At 38.0% G+C, this 23,430-nt stretch overlaps 1 protein-coding gene across 1 annotated transcript in view; it reads left to right on the forward strand.

Annotated features, from left to right (window-relative positions):
• MARCHF6 (membrane associated ring-CH-type finger 6) overlaps window positions 1-23,430 on the forward strand; it is a 76,101-nt gene that overhangs the window by 36,718 nt on the left and 15,953 nt on the right. The window contains exons 10-21 of the mRNA XM_067730370.1: window positions 1,654-1,705; window positions 6,155-6,213; window positions 7,502-7,582; window positions 8,032-8,100; window positions 8,179-8,253; window positions 9,572-9,706; window positions 11,679-11,798; window positions 12,557-12,657; window positions 15,095-15,232; window positions 16,553-16,757; window positions 18,928-18,997; window positions 22,332-22,513. Of these exons, the coding sequence (XP_067586471.1) occupies window positions 1,654-1,705; window positions 6,155-6,213; window positions 7,502-7,582; window positions 8,032-8,100; window positions 8,179-8,253; window positions 9,572-9,706; window positions 11,679-11,798; window positions 12,557-12,657; window positions 15,095-15,232; window positions 16,553-16,757; window positions 18,928-18,997; window positions 22,332-22,513 (1,287 nt within the window). The remainder of the gene's footprint in view (window positions 1-1,653; window positions 1,706-6,154; window positions 6,214-7,501; window positions 7,583-8,031; window positions 8,101-8,178; window positions 8,254-9,571; window positions 9,707-11,678; window positions 11,799-12,556; window positions 12,658-15,094; window positions 15,233-16,552; window positions 16,758-18,927; window positions 18,998-22,331; window positions 22,514-23,430) is intronic.

Here is a 23,430-nt window from a genome sequence, read left to right on the forward strand (position 1 = left end):
TCTGTAATACAAAATCACTTGCCATTTGGGATTTTTAAATAGCTTTAGGTATCAAGATGACTTTGGCTGCAGGTAGCCAAACCCCAGCTGACCAAACCAGTAACACAGGAGGAAGTCCAGAGGCAGGATGGGCTTCAGGTGTGCTTGATCCAGGGGCTCAGCAATGTCATTGAAGAGTCAGATAATTTCCATCTGTCTCCTCTGCTTTCCACAGTGTTGGCTTCCTCTTCAGGCTGGCTCCTCAGGCCAGAATAGGAAGTTGAGGTTAGTAGTGTGAGGATTTTGAGGAATGTATTTGATGATAATTCACAGATTAGTAAGAATGTGATATTAGTGAGCTCCTATTCAAGGCTTGAGTATGGTCAGTGTAGAGGGTATTATTTGGCTGTATACTCATTTCTGTACTTTATCAGTCCCTCATAGATGAGTGATAGAAGTCGTTGAGGCAGTGGTGTTAATTCAAATCCATTCTAATTTTTAGAAAAAAACCACAGGATGACTTCATGCATTTGTTACAAATTATTTAATATGTACCATGTGCCAGCTGTGATAGTTACTGGATGATTCAGAAATGAATGAAATAGGGTACCTGTTCTCAAAGACTCTTTATAGTTTAGTAGAGAGAAGTGAACATGTAAACAAGGAACTTTAGGTAAAGACTGACAAACAGTGTGTATAGGACACGAGAGGCATAGAAGAGGGCTTAGTCAGGCCTTTCTTAGTAGAGGGGAGTTGTCAGCAGGGAATTTTTATAGAAGATAACTAGAGGTTGAGGCACAAAAGATATTGAGGATAAGGACAGTTTGGGAGCCCTTAAGGCAGAGAAGCTGAAAAATTCAAGTGATATGAGCCCACATGCTAAGTAGGAATGTACAGTAGTAGTCCTCTCTTAAACAGACTTATCATCCTCTTGCCACTTGGATTTGTGGTAAATTGGGAACCTGATTAGAATAATCTTTCTAAAAAGAAAATCTTACCGTGTTAAGATTCATGAAAATATCCCTCCATGGCCCCCTTGGAAGGATCATTTAACTTGATTGTAGGGGGAGGTAGTGGGCCTGGGCAAACAGGCTTGGGTGTCCCGATAGTGTGGAGCGTGACTGAGCACATGCGGAGGAATAGATGGGTGGGCCTCATGTTGGAGGCGGTAGTACATAAGCGTGGAGTGTGGACAGGTGAGAGCGCATATTCTGAGACTTGAACAAAGAAAGCCATGGGGACAGAAGGGACCAGAGAAGATCAAGTGACCTTAAGGCATGAGAACACACTGGACACTGAAAGAAGTGCTGTGCAGTTTACATTGATGTGTTGTTCAGAAATAATGTGGTTTTCAAATTTTTCTTTACTTAGAATTTTTTAGTGTCATATGACTTAAACCTGGCGATTATTTATGAGAATCTGTATAGTTTGTGATAGATTATTAATTTCTGAAGAGGAAATGTTTATGGATTGATTTCTTTTTTTTTCATGTGGACATTATGAACTTTAAGTTTCATTAGGTTTAGTTTTATGAGCTGTCTAATGAAAAATGAAGTTACACATAATTTCTGAACAAAATCTCAAAATTATAGTAAAAATATCAGTCTTATAACTAAATAAATGGATTAAACATAAATAGGAGATGAATGTTTTATTAATGCTCTTTTCCTTTAGGAACATGTCTTCTGGGTGGTGTCTTTAAACACACTGTTCATTCTTGTTTTTGGTAAGTGGCGTTTATGCTTTTATTTATGGTATTATGGTAGGAGTTTAGTTTTCTAGGAGTCTTGTTACAGGTTTTGTTTTGTTTTTAAACTTAGGAATATATGAAACAGTTTTAGACAGTCATCTGGTATAGGAAGACACCAGGTATACAGTTACTTTCTTTCCTAAGCAACACTGACTACGGTTATTTACCAACTTTGCTTCTGTTGCGCACTTCTGTCTCTCTTTGTAGAAGCCAATTTTAGACTGACTTGAGACTATATAATATTCCACATCTGGAATTAATTTCGTGCTGATTATCTGTGTGTTCTTCCCTATGGCAGAAGATCTTGTTTTCATCTGTTAAAATCCTGACCAAGGCCTTACCAGAGACCTTGGCTTGGGATCTGTCACAGAGATGGATATAGGCTTGAGGAAAGTGTAATTCCCCTCAGAACCAGATTCCAGCAAAGTTTACTTCCAAACACTTTAACAACTGTAGCTATGCGGATTCTGTGACAACACTAGGAGTCCCTCCCATTGGGAGTCATGAGAGTAAGGAAGGCAGGGTTGAGATGTAGCTGACAGGTTTTTCTGCTTTGGGGAAAGGTAAGGGAAACAGTTGAGTAAACCAAGATTTTAGAATTCAGTTCCTCAAGGTGGAGTCTGATAGAATTGGGTTATTGTTAGACTGTACTATTGGTGTCTCATAGAGAGACCTCAGGCTGCAGATCTCTGTATAGGGAATATCTTTGAGAAATTCCTTCCTTAGTGCATATGAATTACTCCTAAGAAGGAGGACTATTTTCCAAGTTTCTTCCACCAAATTCCAAGTTATTTGCTCTGTGTTAGGGACTAGAAAGCAGTGTTTTCATCAGGAAACAGTTGTCTTCAATAGGAAGCCATGTGGTCAAAGAAGAGACTGAATAAATAGATCAAGGATGAGACAAAAAAATTGTTTTCTGAATATTATCTATAAAAGAGCAAAAGAAATTTATCTGTATCTTGTTGAAACACAATATCTTTTAAAAGTTCCATTCATTCTTAATTTTTAGTAGATATTTAAGATGGTGCAAATTAACAGGAAGCCCATTCTTCGTTGTTTTCCCTTGCATATGGGGGTGAAAATGTGTCTGCAGATTATTCTGCATTTGTTTCTCATTATGTAAAATAATTGATATATAGAGTGTGAAACTCTTGATTTTGACCAAATTTTCTTTGAGAGGAAAAAATGATCTATATAGACTTTAGTCTTTGTTCTTGCAAGAAAAACTTAGTGCTAAATTAATGTTTAAAGGAATAAGTCACCTTTAAAGCATGAATTATAGAAATAAGAACTCTTGTTTATATAAAGCAAATCTCAACTAAGTAAATTTTTCTAATCCAACTTCCTAAGCTTATACTATGAAAAAAATTTTTTTTGTCTTAGTATGCACATTATACTTAGGATCTTTTGAAATGAAACATGAAGTTTTCCTCTTTTTAGGAAAACTTCCTCTTTTTTTCAGGAATATGCTTTTCCTTTTAGATGAACATAGTCATTGGGATTAAGCAGCACTCATGTTTCTTTCCTACTTGGGTTGCTTTACTGCAGTTTCCACTGGCATTCTTGGACCTTTGTGGTCATGTATTATACTTTGCAGAAATAAAACCTTACAGTGCTGCTGTCTCAGTAGAAGGGAACAATCCTAAGAAACTGATCTTAATTTCAGGGTACCTATCTAGTAGTTTCTGTGTAATGGGATAGAAATTGATTGTTAAAATTGGTGCTTTAGGTTAATATTTATATATATAAATAGAGTTGAAATTTGAAAGTTTGCCTTTCCCAAGGGCCTGCTTGAGTTGTCCTCAGAGTTGGGTGTGAGAATAAAATAGGAAAAATTCTGCATATAGTTATTTCGCACGCTTTAAAATTTGCCTGTGCTTCATAATACACATAATATATTAATAAAATAGTATATGTGTATAATTTATAAAGAAATTCAAGTGTATTGGGAATACCTGTTAAAAAAATTTTCTATTTATGAATACTTGGTCAAAAAGGTTTGGCAGCCAGATCCCTGTAGATTCACTCTGACTTTTGTCTTTATGATTGAGTCTCCCTTTCACCTTTCCTAATAATCTATACTGTTCCGTTATTTTTGCCATAAAAAAGGTAATTAAATTTTATTAACTGAGAATGAATTACAGTTATATTAACATGGAAAGAAAGACTTGAGGAAAAGAGACTATCAAAATTCTTAATATGAACATTTTAAGGCTATTTTCTTTTTCTTTTAAACATCTTTATTGGAATATAATTGGTTTACATTGTTGTGTTAGTTTCTACTTTATAACAAAGTGAATCAGCTATACATATACATATATCCCCATATCTCCTCTCTCTTGCATCTCCCTCCCACCCTCCCTATCCCACCTTCTAGGTGGACACAAAGCACCGAGCTGATCTCCCTATGCTATGTGGCTGCTTCCCACTAGCTATTTTACATTTGGTAGTGTATATATGTCCATGCCACTCTCTCACTTCATCCCAGCTTACCCTTCCCCCTCCCCGGTTCCTCAAGTCTATTCTCTACATCTGCGTCTTTATTCCTGTCTTAAGGCTATTTTCTTATTTAACCAGAATATCATGACACTTTACAAAATTACCAGAATTTAATATTACCTAATAATAGATCATATTAAAAATTCTAGATTGTCTCCTTAAATATCATTTTATAGTTGCTTTGTTTGAATGAGAATTCAAATAAGGTCTACCTGTTACCTTTTTTTTTCAGTTTTGGAAAAAAAAATTCATTAAATTGCACTAAAGTTCATCTGTTTTTAAAACAGAGCTGAGAATAGTCAAGGAGATTTTGAAAGGAGTATATTGAGGGAGGTTTACCTTACCCAGATATTGAAATTGTTTTAAACCTACATTAATTAAAAAAAATTTTTTTTATTGTTTTACAATTTTTAAAGGTTACTTTCCATTTACAGTTACTACAAAATATTGGCTGTATTCCCCTTGTTGTACAGTAGTACATCCTTGAGCCTGTCTTACACCTGGTAGTTTACTGTTACTTTTGGTTGTTAAATCTTAAGTTTTTCTGATCTAGAATATTTTTTATTTGCTCCCCTCATCTACCCCTACCCTATTTTGCCATTGATTTGTTGATGACACTAGGTCAGCTGTCTTCTACATGTCTCACTTTCTACTTTCTTCCAATGACGTCCTGTTGATTCTGTTACCTTGTTCCTTTGTCTCCATATTTCTTTTAAACTGGAAGTTAAATCTGAGGCCTGATTAGATTCAGGTTCAGTACTTCTGGGACAGAATTTTCACTGGTCATGCTTTGCCTATTATTATGACATATCAGGAGGTACATGATGTCTGGTTATCCACCTTTGTCTGTGGTTCAGGTGATAGTATCTTGAAGCCTCTATTGTTAGGTTTCATTTTTCCCTTTAAACATCAGAAAGTAATCTGTGGGAGGTGGTATTTTAGTATTATGCAGATATCTAGTGTTCCATCAGCATTTTACCGAATATGTTTATTATCCATTGATACTTGCCTGAATTAATTAATTTTTATTAGGCATTACAAAATGGTGATTTTCAAATTCTGTCATTTTTATGCATTTATTGGCTGGCTTTTCTGTAAAGAAGAGCTTGATCTTATCAGCTAGAACTATTTACTTAACCTGAATTTGTTTGTTTGGAAGAAGCAGGACAGATGTGCAGTTTTTTTCCTTAAATTATTAGTTTTCAGGATAAGGAATTGATGTTCTAACAACTTTCCTTAGTGATAAAAGTGTTTTCTATTATGTTGCTTTTTTCCTTTTGTGGTTTTTGTTTTTGGCTTTCCCTTTTTTGAGTATTATGAACTCATGAATTTGTATGTATTCAGTGTGTTTTCATCAGTTTTTTGTTTGTTTGTTTTTTGGATGCTCATATCTTCTTCACTGTATGTATTCAGTGTGTTTTCATCAGTTTTGGGATTTTTTTGTGGTTTTTTTTTTGGATGCTCATATCTTCTTCTCTTCCCACAGGCCTGTGAGACTGTTTTCACAATAGTTCTTGTGTCCTTTCACCATGAGTTTATTAGGAGCTTGGTAACTTTTTTGTTCTCCGGTTGTAGAGCATGTCACAGACAGTACTTTTTTTTTTAGTGGTACGCGGGCCTCTCACTGCTGCGGCCTCTCCCGTTGCGGAGCACAGGCTCCGGACGTGCAGGCTCAGCGGCCATGGCTCACGGGCCCAGCCGCTCCACGGCATGTGGGATCCTCCCGGACCGGGGCACGAACCCGCGTCCCCTGCATTGGCAGGCGGACTCCCAACCACTGCGCCACCAGGGAAGCCCGACAGTACATTTTTGGTTCTGAGATCTTGCATTTCTCCAGGAAGCCGTTGTTCCTTTTAGTGGGGTTGGTAGTAAGAGTGTTCGTTGTTTTGATTTTGAAGTTTTCATTGAGTTTTCCCCCCCTTTTAGCATTTTGCCCGTACCACATTGGCCACTTCTCCCTTGTTGGTTTGGGATTTGAAGAACACGTGAGTATGATACTTTTGCAAACTTAATTTTATTAATTACCCCAAATTTGATATATGTTGACTAAGTAATAATATTGTAAAGAGTTACTTCATTTCTCAGTCTGCCTTATACAAAGGAATAGTTATCCAGCATCATCTCGTTCACCTCTTCTAAGCCAGAAGTGGCCTAAGACATAGTAGGACATGTTGCCAGCTGTGGAAGATGTTCTCTGAGCCCCATGATGCACTGTCTTCCTTCCCGTTGGGCAGGCCAGAGACATACTGTGGGAAAGTTTTCTTACAGGCTGATTTTTGACCTGCTCTGTTAGCCTATGTGCTCCTTTCTCTCCCTTTTCCCTAGTTGCCCCATAGTGAATTCAGAAAGGTAATGATATATTAATTTTTTAAAATGTTGATCTGTGTTGGAATGATGGACTGTGGTGTTTTCTAAAGAAATTTGCTTTAATTTTGACATTTTATTGTGGGTTTTCAGAATTAGATAAATATTTGGATGGACAACTACTACTATTTTGGGGGGTCCCCAGAAATATTTAGTCTTTTAAGAAAAGCTGACATAGCTGGAATATTCTGGTCAATTTGTATATGTGAATCCTGAGAGATCACATTCTGAAGTTTCTGAAATGGCAAAGAGACATGTTCTGATATTTAATAGAGATCTCCAAATTCTCACTAGTTAAATGCAAGAACTTGGAAAGTTCAGATAAATGCTTTGATAAATTTTGACTTTATAAACTATCATCACTTGCTACCTGAAATTCAGGAACCAAAAGGTGATGGTATCTTGGGCAGTATATGTCACTATCCAAACTCTTAACTCTTTGAAAGTTGATAATGAAACAGATTTGGCGAGCAAGGGAAACTGAAACATTGTGGTTAGGAGATAGGGTGGCTAAGATGTACCTTGGCCAGAGGACGGCTTGGACTCTGTGCTGCTCTTTTCAGTGCTCAGCCTTTAGCAGGTCCACTTCAGAATGGACTGAAGTGCAGATGGTTACAACTTTTTTCTTATTTTTGTAAAATTTAATTCACTCTACTCTTATTATTTTGTCTGTTTGAGTAAAGTGTTATTTTTTCATTTTACCTCATCTTTTCGTAATAAATAGCAGTCCATGGGAGAATCTGGTTTGCAGAGGTGTCATCCAGAGGGGATTTTATAGTTGTTTTTTAGTTACAAATTCCTGAGATAGTTCACATTTAGTCTACTTGGATTGTTTAATAAACATTGTTAAACTGGGGTGTAGGCCATGTGGTGAAATTACATTTTGTTTATTTATTTTCTTATTTCTAGGTCCAAGCATCCCATTTTGAAGGCCTAATCACGACCATAGTTGGGTATATACTTCTAGCAATAACACTGATAATTTGTCATGTATCCTTTAATGAACCAGCTTAGTGTTCAGTAATGTTATTGTGCTTACCCAAGGGTTGTTCTTATTAATGACAAAACTATTTCTCTCTACTTGTCTTTTTAGTAGAAGTTGTAGGTATTTGTAGTGAGGATGAGAGCAGAAAAAATATGGAATAAATTCTCTCTGTCAAATAATATTAACTTAACCTAAATAGTTACCTGTTTCACTGTATCCTTTTTTTAATTAAAAAAAATTTTTTATTGAAGTATAGTTGATTTACAATGTGTTCATTTCTGCTGTACAGCAGTGATTCAGTTATACATATGTATACATTCTTTTTTTAAATATTCTTTTCCATTATGGTTTATCATAGGATATTGAATATGTTTCTCTGTGCTATATACAGTAGGACCTTGTTTTTCTGTATCTTTCTTTAAATGTTCAGGTTTTCCTTGACTACATGCTGTAGGGCTTGGCAACTCTTGTTAAATTTCATAGGTCTCGTCGCTTGCTGGGAGTCTGCTATATTGTTGTGAAGGTAATTCCTGTTATAACTTAAGACTGGAAATGATTTCTCCCATTTGAGTGATGTTGATGACCTTTGTTTTTACTTAAGGTCTCTTTGCTAGTGGTGGTAGAAATTGGAGTGTTCCCTCTCATTTGTGGCTGGTGGCTGGATATTTGTTCCCTGGTGAGTTTATTATTCATTGTCATACAATCTGATAATTTAAAGGCTTTTTAAAAAGTGGTCTTTAGGGTGTGTTCCTTTAATGTAAAGTCAATATTTGATAATAGTTTGTTTTTTCGGAGAATGTATCATTGTAGAGTCTTAATGTTGCTAATTTTTCCTGAGTACCTGATTTTTGTGAGGCTCTGTGCACATTTCTGATGTTAGAGTATTTTGACTGGAACCTTCCTGATAACCAGTGGAGAGTTCTTTTCCTCGTTTAACTCTTTTGAGTTTTATGAAGATGCCAAGACGTTGTGTATAAAAAGAGTAATTCGAGGGAGGTCCTGGTGGTCTATTGGTTAGGACTGGGTGCTTTCACTGCTGTGGCCTGAGTTCAGTCCTTGGTTGGGGAACTCCCGCAGGCAGCACCATGCAGTGCAAAAAAAAAAAAAACCGAAAAAGAGTAATCTGAAAAGAAGACTGCCTTTGTAATAATTAATTCAACCTAACCATTTGTTTTAACTAAAGTGTTTAGTCTTGATTAAAATCTTTAATGACTGTCAGTGATCATCAGTTTTTTCTTTTCTTTTTTAATTAATTAATTTACTTTTGGCTGCATTGGGTCTTCGTTGCTGCACGTGGGCTTTCTCTAGTTGCAGAGAGCAGTGCTACTCTTGGTTGTGGTGCGTGGGCTTCTCATTGCGGTGGCTTCTCTTGTTGCACAGCACAAGAGGGTGGGCTTCAGTAGTTGTGGCACGTGGGCTCAGTAGTTGCAGAGCGCAGTCTCCGTCCATAGTTGTGGCGCACGGGTTTAGTTACTCTGTGGCATGTGGGATCTTCCCGGACCAGGGATCGAACCCATGTCCCCTGCATTGGCAGGCGGTTTCTTAACCACTGTGCCACCAGGGAAGTCCACTTTTTTACTTTTCAAAAAAATTTAAATGTAGAAAAACTGCCTTTGGTTCTGAAGTAACATTTTCTCCCATACCTTACTATTAAAACTTGTCATGAATTCATACCTGTAACCAAGAAAGGAAAGTATTATGTTAACCAAAAATGGTTCTTTCACAATAGCAATATTGGTAAAGTTCTTATTCACCAACTGGTTTATCAGTATTGCCACTGTAAAATTTCTGAAGTGTCATATACGTCTTTGAAATGGTATCCAACCTATATCATTTGTATTTCTGTGATACGATGAAATGGCTTTAAGAGAACTGTAATTCTAGAAACATCAGAACCTACATGCATAGTGATTCATTCACTTCGTAGAATATGAAGATATTAATTCAGCAGATGTAAGCAGTACAAATCTCTCTCGTGTACTGTTTTGATTTAGGAAATGTTTGATGCTACTCTGAAAGATCGAGAACTGAGCTTTCAGTCGGCTCCAGGTACTACCATGTTTCTGCATTGGCTGGTGGGAATGGTATATGTGTTCTACTTTGCCTCCTTCATTCTGTTACTGAGAGAGGTAAGTTCTACAGGGAAGTTCCAACACTGTACATTTACGAAAAGGACTTTTGCCTTAACCATAAGTCATGCCTTAAAGGCTATGATGGTTTCCTAGCTAAATCATTTTCTCTGTTATTTTATTCTAAGAGGGAACAGCTAATAGCCTAGTTTGGCTCAATTGCTTTAAACTGTTTTTTAGTAATTTGTCTCAAAAATTGACAAGTTTTATTATTTCTGTCTAATTAGTTTTGAGTTTGAAAGATGAATAGACTGAGGGATAAAAATTAAATTAAAACACTTGTTTTACTTGGTATTTTAACCATCCTCAAATACATATTCTTGGAACTTTATGTGATGTGAGCCTGTCTTGGACTTCATCCAGGGACATTTAATGCTGGAAATACCCAAAGGGTATGGTTTTGCAGGATCAAATATGTAAAGTGGTCTTGAAGCAGACACCTAAAGTATAGAATTATAGTGAGGGTCCTTTATGATTCTGGTTCACTCACCAGATGGGTACTTTTACTAATCCTGTTTTCAGAATGCAGTCCTTACTGATTCGGGGGCAGTGAAAATAGGGTCAGTATTTGACTAGTATACATCTCATGCTTAGTCATCTGCTACAAAATGAAGTATAAAACTTGAGTAATTCTGATAAGTGTACTTTCCTCTGTGCATTCTTTCCCCAAATAGTACTGCATGCTCACTCTGTGCCAGACACTGTGATGTATGCTGGGGTAATAGTGAGAAACAGAGACACAGTCTCCACTCTCCTTGATTTTTGCATCCTGGGAAGGGATACAGCCATGGAACAAGTCAGCTTACTCCATTGAGAGTGGTGATGGAGATATGCAGGGCCCAAAGGAGCAGGCTGACGACTAATCCAGTGTGAATGGAACACAGAAGCACAAACGCTTAATGCAGTTCTTGGTTACTTTGCTCTTTGAGAGATTTGAGGAGCTGGGGATGAGCCTGGGGGCCAAAATATTCTCCTGAATCATATAGTATAAGTTCAGTAAATTCTGTTTGCAAACAAAGCTTGTATCCTTGTTTTGAAATTAGTGATTGAGACTACATTAATAATGTGTTTTTTAATTGTAATTATACCTGACCTTTAAATTGCGTTGTTCAGTGATTATTTTATACTGAATTTTTTCATTTTATCAATGTGGTGGTTTTTTGTTGATACAGAATTCTAGTATTTTAGAGTTAGATTGAACCTTAAAGCTCACATATCATAACCCCTTTGTTTGGAAGGTGGAGAAATAGAATTTGGGCAGATGAGATGCTTTTTATACAGGGTAGCTCAGTGAGTGTGAGCCACCCAGAACTAATCCCCAGACCCATTCATTGCCCATCGCCCATAGCCTTTAGGGTTGATGCTTCCTACTGAGCAAGGGGGAAAGATGTAGATGGTAAAATGAAGATACTGAGAAACTGAAAGTTTTTTAATTAATGTAACTCCTTTCGGGAAGTGTGAGACTGAAATCACATCTTCCGTTTAGGACACTTATAAATTGTAACCTAATCCTTTCCAGATTATACAATATAGTGATAATTTTTATAAAAATACTTATTTTTCGAGACTTCCCTGGCGGTCCAGTGGTTAAGACTCTGTGCCGCCACTGCAGGAGGCATAGGTTCTATCCCTGATGAGGGAACTAAGATCCCTCTTGCCACGTGGCGAGGCCAAAAAACCAAACAAACAAAACTTATTTTTCATCTTGGAGATCTAGATTTCTTGACAAATTGTACTTAAATTTTTCCACTGAATGGTTAAAAGCATCAAAGGACATCAAACACAGGATAGTTTTAATAAAGATTCTGATTTAGGAACTTCTTTTCCCAGGAAAACTATATGAATTTTCTAGGGCCCATTTTATAAGATGCCAAAATAATTTTAAGAGCTTATTTCTCTATTAATGTTTTAGCTCATATGCAGAGCCTGAAGACATTGGTAAGTATTTATAGCATTTAAAATATATTTGCAGGTACTTCGACCTGGTGTCTTATGGTTTCTAAGGAATTTGAATGATCCAGATTTTAATCCAGTACAAGAAATGATTCACTTGCCTATTTATAGGCATCTCCGAAGATTTATTTTGTCAGTGGTAAGCATACTTTTTTTTGTTTTTGAAGTAAAATGGGCTACCCTTTAGATTTTTTTTTTTTTTTTTGGTCAGGAGGACTGGTAGAGTAGATTGAATTAAGTTTATCTAAGCCTGTGGAAGTTGGTTATCAAATAGCTGTTTTATTGGTTACTTTGATAAAAATAAAATGTAAGTAAAGAAAAATGCCTTTTGGTTCTTTAGTAGTATAATTGATTGCCAAATTATGGGTCTCTGAATTACATTTAATTTGCATTGAAGCAATGGAGACTTGTTAATAGCTTCTAAATTAAACTCTTAACAGAAGCAACTCAAAGTTTCTTCCCTGCCTGGAAGAAGAAATTACCTAGTTAAATCTAAGTTTTTCCAAGATAAAATTCTAAAAGCAATGATGTGTGTTCTTTGGAAACTTTTGTAGCCATTAGTATGGGTCATGTCTTATTGTTACAGGTGGTTTATTAAGATGCAGGCAATTTTGATCCTTCATTATGAGTTTCTAGCTCTCTTTTCACATACCATGCAGTGATTATCCTTTGTGGCTCCTGTTTGAGCCTTCGTGTCCTAGAGAGAGAGAGGAGCAGCTGTCCCAGGTATGCAGTCTCCACATAGAGTGAGCCAAGTATAGTGTGCTGAATGAGAACACTCAGTGGCCTGGGCGCGTATAGACTTGGATGGTGTGTTGGATGTGTACGTTCAGAAGTCTGCCTGTCTCTCAGATTTACAGTGATTACAGCGGTCCCCTGCCCTTTTTCTTGCTGCAGATTGTCTTTGGCTCCATTGTACTCCTGATGCTTTGGCTACCTATACGGATAATTAAGAGTCTGCTGCCTAATTTTCTTCCGTACAATGTCATGCTCTATAGGTAAGTTGTTGAAATTCGGAAGCTTTACTAATTTAACTCTGGTAGGGATTTGATATTCAGAGTACCTTTATTTAAAACATTCATTTCTTACAGATATTAGAAATCATCTGATAACTAAATTTTGCCATGTTCTAAATCACATAATTGTTAGTTTAGCAGTTACATGTTCCAAAGAAGGACTGACTTTTCTGCAAATGAAGTGTGCCTTTGATTAGCATTGTAATGTTTAACATTCCTAATGAGAGATACCTAGTAGCATCATCTTTGTATGAAAAGCACATCATAAGTAATGTAGCCATAGATATACATTTAATTGTAGATTAAAATAGGCTGTATGGCTTATAAATGGAAAATCTTTTTTTGATTTAAAGACTTAAGTAACCTGGAAACCTAGTCTCCACCATTCCTCCTATAATCCCTTTTTCAGTGATTTGCCTCATCCCTTCCATCACCTAAATATGCCAGGCAAATTGGATTTCTTCCTCAAATTTACTTGTAATTAGTCTTTAAATCTTGTCAGTTCTAATTCTTTTTACAGTCTCTTGTCTAATTCAATGTGATTTACCACTTAATACCTTAGTTTAGGCCTTCCTGTTTTTTTCCCATTTATAATCCATCCTTAACACACCTGCCTCTTCCTCCATAATGTACACGATAATATCTGGGTCATTTAGAATGACATCCAAGGCTCGGCATCTCACATTGCCTTTCGAGCATCTTGTCCAGCATTGTCTGACTTGAATTCTCCTCTCCAGCCACGCTCAGCCTCCATTGAGTCTCCCCATAAATGCCTAGCTGCTCCTGGTCTTTCCCTCTCTGTTTGGAATGACCTTCTTCCCCATGTTTGCCTGGCATGCTTCTGCGGTCTTTTCGTCAAAATCCAAATCGAGGTTTTATTCTGAGTTTTTCCCTACCTAGAGAAAGTCGGTTCTCCCTCCTTATGTATTTGGGTCGTCACAGTGAGAACCAGGAAGCACGGTTTCTGGCTTTATATATTGTTGGCGTAGACCCATTTTTTGGTAGTTCTTTATACCTAGAATTTTAGCTAAGTTTTTGTAACAGTGTTTAGTCTGTTCTTCCACTCAGCAAAATTGAGGGCCCATTATATAACAGGTTCTTTTCTATGTACAAGGGATGTAACAGTGAACAAAACAGAATCAAGAAAAATCTGTGCCCTTGTGGAGCTTATATTTCACTTGGGGAGACAGCCAATAAAATAGATAAAATACATAATATGTCAAAGGGTCGTAAGTGCTATGGGAAAATACGAAGCAAGGAAGTGACTAGTGAGGACCTGAGGAGGTGACAGGTGAGGAAGGCCCTGAAGGAGGAGGGGATGAGGGAGGGCGCCATGTGAACCCCTGAAGGCAGAGTGTCCTTGCAGGGGAGGTGGGCACATGCAGTGGCCTGAGGTCTGTTTGAGGAGCAGCAGGGAGACCAGTTTGGCTGCAGTAAAAGGAGGAGAAAAGTAGTTGGCTGTGAGGTCAGAGAGGTCATGGAAAGCCAGGTCCTAGAGAGCCTTGTAAGCCATTGTAAGTAAGCATTTTGGCTTTAACTTGAGTGATTTGGGGGGTTCTTGGAAAGGTTGAGCTGAAGAGTGGTCTGACATAAGTTTCACAGGAATCACTCTGGAGGCTGTGACAAGAGCCAGGGTTGGGACGGCCAGGGCCGGAGCAGGAGGGCAGCTAGGGGTAATGCCGTGATCCCCGTGGGAGGCGACGGTGGCTGAGAGGGAGGAAATGGCAGTGGAGTCATGAGAAGTGGTTAGATTCAGGGTATCAGGGTACAGTCAGTAGGATTCTCTGGCTTGTTTGAATGTCGGGTGAAGAAAGGCAGTCAGGGATCTAAGTATCTGTCCTGAGCACCTGGAAGGATGGAGTTGCCATTTACTAGGATGAGGAAGATTGCGGAAGAGCAGGATTTAAGGGGAAGAGTGGGAATTTGATATTGAACATGATCAACTTAAGATGTCTCGTGTGTACTGTGAAACGTTGAGTTGGCACTTTGGATGTATAAGTTAGGAATTAGGGAAGATGTCTGAGCAGTATATAGAAATTTACAGAAAGGTGCTATTCGAAGCCCCAGGAGGTCGCATTCAGCGTGTCTCGGAAAGGTGTTCATGGAGAAAGTGTTCTGAGGAGCAGTGAGCGACCAGTTGTGTAATACGCTACTAAGCCGGCACATGAGGTGAGGACCAAGACCTGACCGCCACTTTAACAACACGAAGGTCATTGCAACCCTTGTCGGGAGCAGTTTTTGGTTGAGGGATGTTCCTTGTTCTTTAAGGAAGAATGGATATGAGGTGATAAAGACAGTGAGTTCATTTGACTCTTCAAGAAGTTTTGCTGTCATTCCATTAAATGTCTAATATGATGTCTAACAGTTATAAGGGAAAATCGAATTCACATTGTAAAATATGGCTTTTCGTAACTCTCAGTGATGCTCCAGTGAGTGAACTGTCCCTTGAGCTGCTTCTGCTTCAAGTTGTCTTACCAGCGTTACTTGAACAGGGACACACGCGGCAGTGGCTGAAGGGACTGGTGCGAGCGTGGACTGTTACTGCTGGATACTTGCTGTAAGTACAGGCAGGTGACTCGTACGTGTGTCATTTGTGTCAGTTTAATAACCTTTCTGAAAAAGTATGCCCCACTCAGGAAAAGTTAGTTTTAATAAGAGACAATTTAGTGTTATCTGCAGGTGTATTGTTTAAAGCTTATTAAAGTTTTAAATTTTTCTTATTTTTCTAATCATTGTGTATCCTTTTATGGAGAAATGTGTACATGTTTTTACCCTCTCACAGAGGGTTGCTGCTGGCCCAGGTTCTTTCATTTCATTACACAGGGTAAAAATAAAATACTTTTCAGTGCATTAAAAACAAACCAAGTTACCCTTATTTTAGAAGTCCTAACCTGATAAGTGAGCTAGCTCTTCTCAGATTTGGTTTCTCAGTCATTTAGTCAGCAGGATGCATTTAAGTTTTTTCAAGCTTCATATATTATATACTTATTTAGAAGTTTAATCTCGGTAGTTTAAACATTTTTTCAGAAAATATGTGGCATCCTGTAGATACCTTAATGTGAAATATAGGCATACTTTCTTTTATTGTGCTTCACAGATACTGTATTTTTTACAAATTGAAGGTTTGTGGCAACCTTGCATTGTCAGATAATTGTTAGCATTTTTTAGCAATAAAGTATTTTTAAATTAAGGCATATACATTGTTTTTAAAGACATAATGCTACTGCACACTTAATAGATGACAGTATAGTATAAACATAACTTTTGTATGCACTCGGAAACCACAAAACTTGATTGCAATGCAATACTGGCTTTATTGCAGTGGTCTGCAACTAGATCCACAGTATCTCCAAGGGATGCCTATATGCATTTGGTTGTATTTGAACATTTATCCTTCTCTAACAGCTCAGTGCCCTACCGTGAGCCCTCTCCTTCCCCCCATCTCATTTGTGCCTTAACTGATTTGTGGCTTGATGTTTTAGTCAAGCTGCGTGTCACAGCAGACACAGTAGTCATCTACAGAGAAAAAAAGAAGTTGATAGTTTTTTCCCTAAAATTCTTCACATAGAGTATCTTGGGCATTGCACATTTTTTTTTTTTTCAGTTACTGATTCTTCTCAGATACGGGCTGAAGAAAACATAAAATAGATTGAATGGGTATTTTGTAGGCTAATTAACTTTATGTTTGGGAAGGTCTAATTTAAAGCACGCAGCAACATTTAGAGCTGATTGAGATAATAGCAGTGCTGTGCATAGATTCTACTCATACATTTTCTCCCCTAAGTAATAATTATCAAGAAAGTAAGTCTCGCGTCTCACGTCTTCTGTTTTATTCTGATCTGAGGTGAGCATTTTCACTGATGCAATTTTTACACAGGGATCTTCATTCCTATTTGTTGGGAGACCAGGAAGAAAATGAGAACAGTGCAAACCAACAAGCTAACAATAACCAGCACGCTCGAAATAACAACGCCCTCCCCGTGGTGGGGGAGGGCCTGCATGCAGCCCACCAAGCCATCCTCCAGCAGGGCGGGCCTGTTGGCTTCCAGCCTTACCGCCGGCCCCCGCATTTCCCACTCAGGGTAGGTGCTGCCCCGACTTAGCAGGGATCGAGCTTTCCAGCTTCTGTTGAGGAGTTTTTCTGCTGTTATCGGCGCTGTTAGTATATGGTCCTCTGTGTAGACGCATCTTGCAGTCTTCCTGACAAGAACCCACATTTTAGGCCTCTCATTCTGCAACACATAATATATGTAAATGTCGGATAAGCTGATGGAATTTTAGATGTAAGCCGTGGAGTTGGGAGTCCATGTGCTGTTGGTCCCTGCTGTTGGAAAGGAACAAGATGGAAGACCCTAGATCAAATAAGAAGTTGCCATTCCTGATTCATTTCACCTGTGTGTCAGGAACTGGAGGGGGTATTTTAGTGTTTTCCTCTCTTTAATCCTTGTAGTATTAATCCCAATGCTGCAAGGTATGAGTAGTAATCTCTTGTTTACATCTGATAAAACTGAAGACCAGATTAGTTAAGGAAGTACTTGGCTCAGCAAGACTTACCCCAAACTTCACCAAAACTGTTCCTGTCAAGGGTCACTAGTGACCTTCATGGGGTTAGATTCAATGGCCAGGTGTTAGTCCTCACGTCACCTGCTATATTAGTAGCGTGTCATATGATTGCTCACTTCTTGCTCCGCAAAACACTTTTTTGAAATTTGTTCAGGAAGCTTCGTGGAGGAGGAGTTGATACCTTTAAGTCTTTAAAGTTTGGGGTCAGGCAGATTAAAAAATGGGAAGTGGGAAGGGCATTCCAGCCCTGTGTCAGGACAAGAGGCAGATTAGCCATGGTAGGTATGGAACCTGCAGGGAGGTGAATGTGTGGAGTGGGGGGTGGGAGGTGCAGGCGAGTTGCAAGAGCTGGGGAGGGAGCTCTCAGAGATGGGGGTGGAGCTGTGAGACTTGAGGCTTTCGGATTGACAAAAGGTATTTTCTAAGCAGAAGGTACTTCTGGCCTAGATTAGAGAGAGAATCACTAAGGGATTTCTCTGGCGGCGAAAGCTGACCAAGGCTCCAGCCCCCTCTCGGAGTGTTATCATCGTCAGTGCTTTCCAGTCTTCCTGCTGGAGCTCTGCCCTTTGGGCTTAGTCAGTCAGGTCAAAGCAAGCAGCACCCTGTCTTTCTGTCCGGGGTAGCCACTTCCCTCTTGTCTCAGTGTATTTCCTTTTTATCTGCACTTCTCAGTATAGGAGCCACCAGCTATAGCTACAACGGCTGTTTACTTTTAAACTTAATTAAAAATAAATACAGTTTGTAAATATGTGGTGTGATGGATGTGTTAATTACCTTGATGGTGGGAATCCCTTCACGGTGTATACATATATCAAGTCACATTGAACACTTTAAATATATTACAGTTTTATTTGTCATATATACCTCAATGAAACTGAAAAAAGGAAAGAAGGTACATTTCTTGTAGACAACACACACACTCAAAGTAAGTAGAATTTAAAATTCCGTTACTCATTCATGGTGACCCCATGTCAAGTGCTTAGTGGCCACTTGTGCCAGTGGTTCCTGTGTCGGGCAGTGCAGGAGTAGACATGTCCATTATCACAGAAAGTTCTAATTGGATAGCACTGTTAGGGAATAAGCTTTCCTTTCATGAGAAGTTGTTTTTGAGAATTTGATAAAAATAAGCAAATATTGTTAGTTTTAATTAATAGTGGGGGAAAATTTAAGCTGATTATGTTTTTTTGTTTGTTTGTTTTGGTTTTTTTTGCGGTACGCGGGCCTCTCAGTGTTGTGGCCTCTCCCGTTGCGGAGCACAGGCTCCGGACGCGCAGGCTCAGCGGCCATGGCTCACAGGCCCAGCCGCTCTGCGGCATGTGGGATCTTCCCAGACCGGGGCACGAACCCGTGTCCCCTGCATCGGCAGGTGGACTCTCAACCACTGTGCCACCAGGGAAGCCCTAAGCTGATTATGTTTTATTTTTGTGCTCTCTGATTCAAAATATATTGGTACTTGCTGATGTATCTGATTATATGAAAGTGGGCACAGTTTCCTTTCGGCCAAAATTATAGTTAATATTACCTAAAATGAAAATTTCCTTTTTATGTGAAATGGAAGGGATCCTGGAAATACAAATATAGGCAGATCGTTTTTTACTGGGAGAATTGTGTTGATTCTTTGAGGAGTGTCATAAAATGCATTGAGCACAGATGAATTCTGTTTATGCACTGCTGTGTTTTGCCTTGCAGATATTTTTGTTGATTGTCTTCATGTGTATAACCTTACTGATCGCCAGCCTCATCTGCCTTACTCTACCAGGTATGAGGTTATCCTAGCTCTCTGCTAATGACATCATGAAAAGATGCTTTGTTTTAAAAGGGTATGTCTTGCTGACATGTGATCTTCCATCACATATAAACTTGAAGTAGTTATCCCCATTTTTATTGAATATGGGATACTGTTCTCTATAGGGCTCTGCGTTTCATTGGACTCATTTGTATCGGAGCAGAGGGGGACAGAGTCAATATACAATTTATGATTAATTTTTGGAAGTAAAGTACTTGTGGTCACTCATTTTATATAGACGTTTTCTTATTGCAGTGTGGGTTCTCAAAAAGTTGTCTGGGATTTGCTTCAAAGCGTTCTGGGGGTGGGGAAGTAGGCAAAACTATAGAAGATGTTAAGATTGGCTGTGAATTGATAATTTTTGAAACTGGGTGATTGAGTACAAAGGATTTTATTATAGAATTTTCTCTGCCTGGGTATATGTTGAAATTTTTCATGAATTTTTTTTTATAAAAAATTTTTCAGCATTTTAAAATAAAAATGTATGCATAAAAAAAAAGTCATCTGTGTGGCTTAAGTCATTTTTTTCAAGCTAGTGTTTTGATGTTAATTATGTTTGCCTTCATTATGTAGTTATCTTTCCAATCCACTGCATGCTATTGCTAGAGACCTTTATGAAGCCAGGCTATTTCCCTTTATCACCTGGTAATCATAAGTACTAATCGCTAAATTTCAGCTAAACAGGGTTTCTTCATCTAACAAGTAAGAAGCTGTCGATGAATATAGTAGTTTGTCATCTTCTGCAGAGGTCAGGGGTAGATGGGGGTAGAGTCCAAAGCCAGTGACAAAGTGTCAGAAACAACTTGCTGCCCCCTCCCCCCGCCGCCTCCTAGCTAGTGTTATAGCAAGCCAGAAGATTCTGAATCATACTGATATGTGTTAGCCACTTAAATAATCAAGTGAAGATAATTTTCAGGTCTTATCAAGCCTGTACATGTTATTGAGTTAGTGTCTTGATTATAGCACTAACTCAGTATAACTTTATAAATCAAATTTGTATTAAATACTTGAGTTTTCCCATGAGGGCTAAGGCTGGGGAAGAGCAGCTAGTTAATTTCAAGTGAGGTTTCTTAAAAAAAAAAAGAATAGTTTCTAATTTGTAAGAGTTGTGATTCACCTTAAACTGGTAAAAATAAAGTTGTGTTGTTTTTCACTGTTTCTGCACAATGATTTTTGACCGTGAGAACTTTGCTCTTAAGTTCACTACTCAGACCTCAGCTGTTAAAAAGACAAAGTCTAGTTAACTATTGGGTGCAGTGTAGTAAACATTGTTGAGAAAACTCAGTTTTTGAACTTTGGACAGCTTTACATTTGTGATTTTTGTGTTCCATTTTCATGTTTTTATCAGAAATATTAAAAAGATAACAAAAGAAGGAAACCTAGTTTTAGTGCTTGAATTTGGCAATACAGGTACATTAATTTCGTTAAAGATTGTTAAGTAAATATTTCCCTGTTAATCCAGTCCCACCATCTAGTGGAAGGAATGCAGTTATGTTTAATCATAGAAATGCTTTTGTCATAGTACACATTTAAGGTGGTGAGGATGCTGTTTTCCCCATAGGTTACTTTATTGTAGCTGCATTTTAGCTAATGTTAAGTTACTGCAAACTAGAAACTAACCCTGACCTCTCAAAAACACTTTAGAAGTATGTGAAGTATGGAATGAAAAGCAGCCTTTAAATTTTTTTTTTTCTATTTTATTTTTGGCTGCGTTGCATCTTCATTGTTACGCACAGGCTTTTCTCTAGTTGTGGCGAGGGGGGGGCTACTCTTCGTTGCGGTGCGCAGGCTTCTCATTGTGGTGGCCTCTCTTGTTCCAGAGCACGGGTTCCAGTAGTTGTGCCACATGGGCTCTAGAGCACAGGCTCAGTAGTTGTGGTGCATAGGCTTAGTTGCTCCGCGGCATGTGGGATCTTCCCGGACCAGGGCTCGAACCTGTGTCCCCTGCATTGGCAGGCGGATTCCCAACCACTGTGCCACCAGGGAAGCCTTAAATTTTTAAAAACCAACCGAAAAAGAACAACAAAGAATCTTGGAGTAGAAATATGTATATATAGAATGCTAGACATTTTTACTGAATTATCAGTGGTATTTTTATATCTTTAACATGCACGTGTGTTTATTTCATGTAGATAAATACTTAACATGTATTTGTCTTCAAAAAATGAGTTATCTTCATATCCAAGCTGTCTGTGAGATTGCAAAGAAGTGTGTAACGTTATCAGCACTGTGGCTTGTAAACCTGACTGTTGGGGTGGTTTAGCTTGACTGGAGGCAGTGTGCGTCCGCGGTCAAGAGCATGAGCTCTGTCCTGTAGACAGGAGTTCACATTCAGCCTCCGCCCTTGTGTGACCTTGCTTGGGCAAGGTTCTGTTGCTGAGCCTCGGTTTCTTAGTCTTCAGAGTGGAGGTCATTGCTGCTTGCAGGGTTGTTGGGAGGATTAATGAGAAAATGTATGGAACATGTTCAGCACAGCCACTAGCTCCTTTTAGACATTGAAAGGTAACAGGTAAGTACTGTATTAAGGAGAAAAAGACACTGGAAATGGAGTCTTCCTTTTTTCTCCAGCCTTATTAAGATAAGTAACCATGTAAAGAAAGTTACTATATAAATGATCTTGACTGGTAGTTAGATTTTTGTGGGTACATTGTGGAGTTTATTTGTAATAACTCTTTGTGTGAGGCAGTCCCTTAGACAACTTTCACATGTTTCCTAAGTTTCATTATATTTAGATCTTAATTTTTTTCCTAAGAAAAACTAGTGTGGTATTTTGTTAATGTGCCCACTTCTGATTAAAATAAGCTTAGTTTTCTATCTTAATGAATGACCCAATTGAAAGAAAGTTACTCTAAATTATTTGTAATGTTCCTAAATGTTAAAAGTATTGACAACACAAATAATAGAAAGTAAATTTTCCATTTTTGGCCTGTTATGTGCATAATGATTTCATTTGATAATACAGACAATAAAAATAACACCCCCCTCAAGTGGTTTCAGTCCCCAAAGAACAAGTAATTGGCCTGGCAAGTCAGAATGCATGTCACAGGAGAGCTCATCCCCAGTGACTTACTGTGGTCTGGTTGTATCTTAGTCAAATAATTACATTCTTTTGAATTTGGGGGGTTTTGTTTTTATTTTGTTGGTTTGCTTTTAACAAAGACACTGATATATCAAAATGTGATGTCTCTTTAATAATGACTTAAAATGACTAAAATTTTTGAAAATACTAGTAGTACAACATTGACATCAAGATTAGAGTTCTCTTTACATGACTACATGTGTAATATATCAGCTTTTCTATTTTCAGTATTTGCTGGCCGTTGGTTAATGTCATTTTGGACGGGGACTGCCAAAATCCATGAGCTCTACACAGCTGCTTGTGGTCTCTATGTTTGTTGGCTAACCATCAGGGCGGTGACAGTGCTGGTGGCATGGATGCCACAGGGACGCAGAGTGATCTTCCAGAAGGTTAAGGAGTGGTCCCTTATGGTAGGTTTTCCTAATACAGACTGATCTTGTCTGACAGGAGTAGTGAATATTTTTCCAGTAATTTCTTTTAATCTTTTCACTTTTGTTTCTTCACTGTGTTGATAGAGTCAAGAGAGTTGATTTTTTTGAATTAGAAAGAGTGTTCCTTTAAGACAGTAGTTTTCTGGTTCATTCTGAGAAATATAGTCAGATGTATTTGAGGGTTAAAAGAAAATCATGCTATTAAATGATCCGGTAAGGCCCTTGAGTAATAAGATATTCTGTAGAAATTAAAATCAATTTGTTTAAGTAGAAATTTCCTTTAATGATATTTTTTCTAAAATCTGATTGAAAAAAGATTTTTTAATACATCAAATGTTGACTTCAGGATTAAGTCAGTGTTTTTCACATAAATGGGAAATTGTGTGGTAATTTACTGATTGATCATAATGTTGGCTGACTGGTAAATATGTTTAGGTCACTGCTTTATGCCTTTTCATTTGTATAATTAACTCTGGTTTTGTATCTGAATTTATATCTTGATTTCACTGAAAGTTTAATAGCTGTTTAATATTAATGTTGAAAGAAAAACATAGGAGATTCATTGTATATTAAGAATGGAGGGAGTTGATTGCTGTGTAATCCATAAGATGAGACACTTACCTATATTTAAAATACAGAAACTAGCTAGTACCACTTTTCATTTGATATTCTTCCATATCATGTTGCCATGTGAAGAAGTAGGTACTGCCTCAATGCACACCATTTTTAATCTCTTGCTGTTGAAATGAATGTGCTTACTGAGGCTCCCTTAAGAAAAAGGGACATCAAGGCCACTTTAAAAACTGATTTCTTTGTCAGGATTTCATAGTGGCTCTTGCATGTTATCTCTTCTCTTTGTGTCTACTTTATTTTCATTTTGCCACTTTGTCCAAATT

The sequence above is a fragment of the Pseudorca crassidens genome, chromosome 3 (genome assembly GCF_039906515.1).
Source record: "Pseudorca crassidens isolate mPseCra1 chromosome 3, mPseCra1.hap1, whole genome shotgun sequence".
Lineage (NCBI taxonomy): Eukaryota > Metazoa > Chordata > Mammalia > Artiodactyla > Delphinidae > Pseudorca > Pseudorca crassidens.